Source organism: Tupaia chinensis, unplaced genomic scaffold (assembly GCF_000334495.1).
Source record: "Tupaia chinensis unplaced genomic scaffold, TupChi_1.0 Scaffold000170_1, whole genome shotgun sequence".
NCBI classification, from domain to species: Eukaryota; Metazoa; Chordata; class Mammalia; order Scandentia; family Tupaiidae; genus Tupaia; species Tupaia belangeri.
Window position 1 is genome coordinate 1857035 of NW_006159645.1, and position 6703 is coordinate 1863737.

The 6703-nt window shown below is 59.2% G+C and overlaps 1 protein-coding gene across 2 annotated transcripts in view; it reads right to left on the reverse strand.

Annotated features, from left to right (window-relative positions):
* Positions 1–6703, reverse strand: part of CRHR2 (corticotropin releasing hormone receptor 2) — a 61772-nt gene that overhangs the window by 22097 nt on the left and 32972 nt on the right. Inside the window, exons 1-2 of one of the 2 annotated variants that reach the window (XM_006146233.3) lie at positions 6374–6632; positions 6088–6213 (exon numbers count right to left, since the gene is read on the reverse strand). In XM_006146233.3, coding sequence (XP_006146295.1) covers positions 6088–6213; positions 6374–6476 — 229 coding nt within the window. In that variant the 5' untranslated portion in view covers positions 6477–6632. Of the gene's footprint in view, positions 1–6087; positions 6214–6373; positions 6633–6703 lie in introns of those variants that run through there. The other variant, XM_006146231.3, reaches the window with a different exon arrangement.

A 6703-nucleotide genomic window follows, 5' to 3' on the forward strand; every position in this document is an offset into this window, starting at 1 on the left:
GGAAAGAGGGGGGTCCTGAGGCAGAGGCTTCCATGGAACCTGAAATATCAGGGCAAAGGGGGGGCCACGAGAATTGATCAAGGTCCCGCCTCCACCTGGTACAGGGAAACTGAGGCCCAAAGAGGGGAAAGTTCCCTACCGAAAGGTGAGACAAGGAGCCACCGCATGGCTGCAGTGAACAGCAGCTCTCACGCGCAGCACCTGTGAAGTGATGGGGTGAGAAGATGTCTCTGGGTGGCGAACTCCTGTGTCCTGCCTTCCACCCCAGCGGCACCCCTTCAGAGGGCCCCAGGTGGCCTCACTAGGGACCTTTGGAGGCCAGGACGTCTCATTCTGGATAGACTGTCCCCTCCCCCCCGCCCCCGCCCCAAGGCAACACTAAGAAGCTGCAGAGCTTCAGGTGCATTCAGAGGAAAGGCCAGATGGCAAGCCCTAGAACAGAGACAGACACCCTTGGCATGGGCAGGGCTCAGCCACCTCCAGGACATGGCTGCTCCTCTGACCGTCCAGGCCCCAGGCCTCCTTCCATCCTCTTCCCTGAGCCTGGTTACATCTCCCAAACTGCCATGGTCCCACAGGTCAGTATATTCTCTGTCCCCTTTGCCCAGATGAGAAAGCTAAAGCTCTGAGGGTCTGTCAGTCCCTCCGTGAATCATGGTAAAGCCAGGCCTTGGATCCAGCCCTCCTGGGTCTGGGCCCAGGTTCTCCCCTCTCTCCCTCCTGCCAACTGCCCATCCCGTGGGAGTTGTGAAAGGAGTTTGGGCCGAGGTCTGGGAACTGGCTGTGAGGTGGGTATCCAGCAGGACCCAGTGGCTTCACTTGGGATCCAGACGAGAAGAAACCCTTTGGGAAGCCCCATGGGTCTTTCAGTAGCTCTTCAGCTTCCAGACTGCTGTGGTTGCTGGGGGTAGGGGGACGGAGAAGGGTGTTGCCTTCATGAGCACGAGGGAGGAAAGGGGAGGGCAGGGTCAAGGTCCTCAGGAAGCCCTGGGTTTTATGTTTACATGCTCCATCCTGAAAATGTGGTGGCATCTTTCTGGAATCCTTGGGTCCTGCACTGGGGCTATGGATGAGCTAGCGGGGTCTCTATGCTCGCAGGTGAGGCCCATGTCCTGGTCTGGCACTCAAGGATGCCATGACCCGGTGCCTGCTTCCCTTCCCTGCCTCTCCTCTCCATTTCTGCTCATTCTCCTTCCACCTGACACGTCACTGGCCGGATTTCTCAAGGCCCTGCTCAATAGCACTTCCGCTATGAATTCACTCTCGCCTCCTCCTGGAGTCCCCCTCCTCCCTCCATGAGCTCTGACGGCCTTGATGGTGCAGTTTCACTTAAGAGCAAATACTGAAATGTCCTCTTTAAAAAGTCTGTCTGGAGGCCAGCAGAGGGCATGGACATTAAGGTGACTGGCTGACATCCCGCACTGCTGATGTCGTGGTTCAAATCCTGGACCCAGTGGCTTCAAAACCATGCCAAACACATGTGTGTTTGTCTAAAATCCTGAGAGGAGAACAGAGGAGAAGGGATTGTGATGTGGTCATTCCCCTGGGAGAGCATACTTTTTCTCCCTCTCTCTCTCCCCCCTCTTTCTTTCTGTCTTTGGTGAGTGCACATGCCCTATAGCCAAAGGAAAAAAAAAAAAAAAGAAAGTCTGTCTCTCTAGAGCAAGAGCTCCTGGAAGGTAGGCTTAGGTCTTAGGAATCTTTATTTATTTATTTATTTTTGGACAGATTTTTGCTATAGGGCTCGTACGCTCGCCAGACAGACAAAGAGAGACAGAGAGACAGAAAGTGAGAAATCACCCCCCAGGGAAGATGGCCACGCCGCAATCCCTTCTCCTCCATTCTCCTCTCGGGATCTTGGGCATGCACGCACACGCGCCCGGTGTGAGTTTAAGCCACTGGGTCTGGGACTCAAACCACAGTCGACTACATGGGAGTCCAGCGACATAGCCATTACACTAACTGATGGTCCCAGGTCTTAGGAATCTTTGAGTAGCTTGTCTCTAAGCTCCTCAATGCTGTCTGGGGGAAAGGGCGACACAGCCACAAGCCTAATAAGAGGTGAGCTTGAGCAGGACAATGAAATAGTGGGGCACTCCTGGGGAGGGAGGCAAGGGGGAGCAGGAGGTGAGACTCCAGTAAGACCCCATCCCCACACTTCCCTGCCACCCAGGCCCTCACATGCAGAGGCGGGCAAGTGCTAGAGCCTGGGCCAGGCACTCCCTGGGCCGGCAGAGGTCCTTCAGGACCTGGGCTTGCGGTTGGAGCCTGGGCGGGTGTCGTTCCCTCTCTGAGCTGGTCATTTCCTAGCCTTGTGTAGTAGGGAGAGGCGGGCTAGCCTCAGAGCACAGAGGGCTCTGCAGCTGGGCGGCACTGGGGCGTCTGGGTGGCCAGAGGGCACCCATGTCTGCTGTCTGCCTTCCTGACTCCTTCCCTTGGCCAGACCTTCTGTGATGGCCATGCCTACGCTGCTGCCTGTCTCCCGTCAGGGAAACAGTTCTTGCCCAGAGGAGACTCATGGCCCTTGGAAAAGGGACTAAGGTAAGGCATCATGGGTCTCGGTGGGACTGAGAAGCAGACCAGTGTTTTGGGGTTCACAGCTTCTACTTCCTCAACCCAGAGGGCAGGGTCAATCTGGTACCCTCGCTGAGCCTTGCACCCCTGCACTGAGTGTGTCCTCAACAAATGTGACGGCTCCAATGCCTTCAAAACCAACCCCCACCACCTCTAGGAAGCCTCCCAGGAATGACTCAGGGCCCTTTAAGCCCCTCTTTCCAACCTGTGACTGCCGATGTGGATGTCTGGCCCTTAGGCAGCCTGGGGGTTCCCAGGCCTTTCATGCCATCCCTGTCCCCTTAAAGCATAAGTAGCCAGATCCAGGGGGACCCCTCTAACTGGGGACCGCTAGGGTCTTGTGTTTCCATTTCAACACAGCAGTGGTCAGCATTCTGTAGAATGGGGTTCTGGGAAGTGGAGACCCCCAGTTCTCTGCATGGGGTTAGGTTAATGGGGTGTCTCTTCTTCTCCTGTTTGGGGAGGTGCTTCAGTACAAAAAGGCCCAGCTGTTCCCAGAGGTCAAGGAGGCTGGGGCTGAGCCAAGCTGCACTTAGCCACTCTGCAGGGGCGGGAGCCGACAGCACTCGGCAGTTTCCTGCACGCCTGGTGTCCTCCGGCCCCTCTGCCTTCCCTCTCCCGCCTGGTTTTGTCAACCACTAATGCCCAGGGTCACCTGCATCCTTGCCCTCCTCTGACCCTACCCCCCCCACACACACACACACTTGCAGCAGCCTACTGTGCACCCACCTCCCTCCAGAGGAGTGGCTGCCCCGAAGCTGCGCTCCTCAGGCTCCCTTCCTCCCCAACCAGGAAGCCCTGTCCTGGCCCCACACCCCTGCATCATCCCGGCATCATCTGATCTCCACCCTGCTCTCCAGCCTCCCATTCCCTGTGCTCTACATAGTGCTCGCTGTCCCCAGACAAAGCACAGCCTCACCTCTATGCCTTTGCTCACTCTGTCCCCTCGGCCTGATGCCTCCCCTATACCTGTGACACACACACCCGCTACGATCCTTCTGTCTGCAGAAGTCCCTCCAGCTCTCCCGGCAAACGTGCCTCTCAAGGAGGTCCTATGGTCAAGTGAGGGCCGTGGGTGACCCCACCTGCACTGGTGCATGGGAGCTGATTGGAGCCTTGAACGAGTTACTTCCTGTCTCTAAGCCTCAGTGTTCTCACCCGCAATTTGTACATAAAAGAGGAGGTATCCTGGGGCATAGGGAGTGGGGATGTAGGGGATTGTGGATGCCAAGCTTTCTCTGTGGTAGGTGGTACCAGGAAAATGGCCAGCCCTTGGTAGTTAGGTGGCAGATTCTCCGTGCTCAGCTGAGTGGAAAGATGGCGAGGACTAATACCTAAGCTGCATCCCCACCCGGCGATTCCTGCCCTCCGAGGAATGAGGCTTCAGTAGGGCTCTGACTAGAGCACAATGAAGTTGGGGCTCTTCCCCCAGACTCCCCATGGGAATTGTGTCCTCACTGTGTCCTTCTTTCTAAAGGAAGGATCCCACTGAAAAGGCCAGCGTCGAAGGCGGAGTGGCTGGAGGTGGGGGAGGAGGGGAATGAAGCCCATTTCCAGTGCCCTGAGCTCCGTGGCTCCCCCCACCACACTGACCCCTCGAAGCCCGTACTGGTTAGTGGCAGTGCTCCCCGGCCCTCACATGCTCCCCGTTCCCCAGCACTTACACTCAGGCAGCACCTTGATCCAAATGCAGACAACGCTTCATCAGTTACCAGGGGCTAACTGGTGCTACCTTGCCTGCCTCAGGGCTGCCCTAACCTTCTCTAGCTTCTGGTTCCACTTGATGTGAGTGGTCTGGTATGTGCCGCCCACAGTCTTCCCTATTCTCCCATCCCCGTAGTCCCCTGCGCTCCCATGGGTGTCTCCACTCCATGTCCTTGTCTGTGGCAGTTATGAGTGAGGCCTCAATAAAGTCAATGCAGTGGCTAGCACACAGTAGGTGTTCAATAAAAGGACAGCTCAGCTCCATTACAAAGAAGAAACCCTGCCCTGGGGGACTCCAGGCTGGCTGGGGAAAAGAGGAGACAGTCCAGGCTGGCGTGAGAACCCAGCAGAGCTCCCTCAGGCTCACAGGCTGTGGGCCGAGGTGCTTTGTCACCACGCTTCACCCTGCATGGACCTTAGCCGCAGGACCCAGTCTGAATCAGGCACCCTGATCTCCACTGCCCACTCCAGACAGCTCACAGAATCTTAAAAATACAGTGCTGCCATCTTGGGTCTAGGAACAGGGACATCTCCCTTCTGCCTGCACGCCTCCCAGGTCAGGGGCCTCCGCTCCTCACGGGAAGCTCTGTCTTAGTCCTCAGCAGTCCAGCTGCCTCCCCCACCCTCTTCTATCAGGAGCACCCTAGCAGCAGGAGCCCATCAGAGCCCTGGGGTGGGAGTGCCCCCTTGCCATCAGTCGCAGGGACTGCTGTCCTGCCTTCTAACCGTCCGCTACCACAAAGGTCTCGACCTCTGAGAGCTTGGACAGGCCCACCCGCATGGCTGTGTGCTTGTGTGTGTGTGTGTGTGTGTGTGTGTGTGTGTTTGAGGGTGGCATCAGGGGAACTGGACACACGCTCACATTCAGAGCTTGCTAGAATGTTTCCAGGCTGAGCGGCTTCAGGCAAACAGCCTCCTCACACAGGTCTCAGGGGCGCTCTGCTGGTGGGGTGGGGCTAGAGATGTGAGAGGTAGGCCATGCGGTGTCCATGGCCTCACACCTGGCTCTCACTGGACTTCCTCAGGGCATAGAGGTGGGCACCTTCCCTGCCCCCAACCCACCAGAGCACTCATTAAACACTCCCTAACCCACCCCCTCCCCGAACCTGGCAGCCTCGATGTCAAGCCACTCTGAGATTTGCCAGGAGGCTGTTCTCCTTGGGAGGTGGGGAGTGGTCCTGATTCAGACTTGGCAGTTACCTGGGGGGGGGGGGGGGGGCGCTAGTCTCCCCCCCGCCTCTGACTCACAGCCCAGCGGGCCCTGGGACACGAGGCTAGGCCAGAGGGGACACCACGCACCCTCTGGCGTCTGTGGTCTGCCTGCCCGCTCCTCAGCCTATGCGCTCACCCCGGCTTTCCTGCCTGCTCTCCAGTAGTAGAGTCTGATCAGACTCACACTGCAAGACTGGAGACTTGGTGTAGGTCTCGCGCCACCCCTTGGGGGCATTGCCTAAATAAAGAAATGAATCCCTAATGGGGGAACTACAGGCATCCGGAGCTTACAGAGAGCGTTTGCTTTCAAAGAGAAAGAAGTATCTCCTTCCCTCCCGCCCTCCTTTTCCAGCTCTGAGCTGGAGCTCGGTAAGCGTGGTCAAATCACTGCTTCACTCAGGATGGAAGCTATGCCCAGGGTAGGGGCAGCAGGTGCGCCCCAAGCACGGTAAGGGGTCTTTTATGCCAGCGGTGTGACGGTGCCGGGCCCTCGGCAGGGCAGGTGTCCACGCTGGGTCTAATACCCTCCCCGCTCCATAAACCGCCTTGCCGGAAGGCTGGTGCAGAGCCCACAGCTGCGGGCCGGGGTACACTCACGGGTCGCGTTGTACTTGACGCCGTTGAAGTACTCGGGGCACGGCCTCTCCACCAGGGCTCCGGCCGCGCTCCGGGGCCAGCACGTCCCGATCTGGTCCAAGGTCGTGTTGCAGTAGGAATAGGGACCTGGCGACGGGAGAGAGTGGAGTGGGGCTCAGAGGGGCCCCGGGGTCGCCAGGCGCTGCGGGACGCAGGGCGCGGGGCGTTCGGAGCGCGGGGCCCGAGGCACACCCAGCGGGCTGGGAAAAGATTCCACGCCGCCAGCATCCGCTCGCCTCCCGCCTACCCTCGGGGTCCAGGGGCGGTCCCCAGCCGTCCAAGAGCAGCTCTTCGGCCAGCTCCAGGCTGCAGTTGGCCTCCAGCAGGCTGTGGAGCAGTGCCGCGTCCATCGCGCCGGGAGCCGCGCGCGGAGAGGGAGTGGGAGTGCGCGCCCGGCGTGGCCGCGAGGGAGTTCGAGAGTGAGCGGCCGAGCGAGCGCGGGGTCCTGGCCCCTGCCTGCCTCGCCTGGACCTCCTGGGCAGCCTTCGGGAGCCGCGCCCGGTCGCTCCGAGCTGCCAAGTCCGGACCTCGGCGGAGAGCAGCTGCGGGCCCACCCGCTCCGCCGCGCGCAATGGCC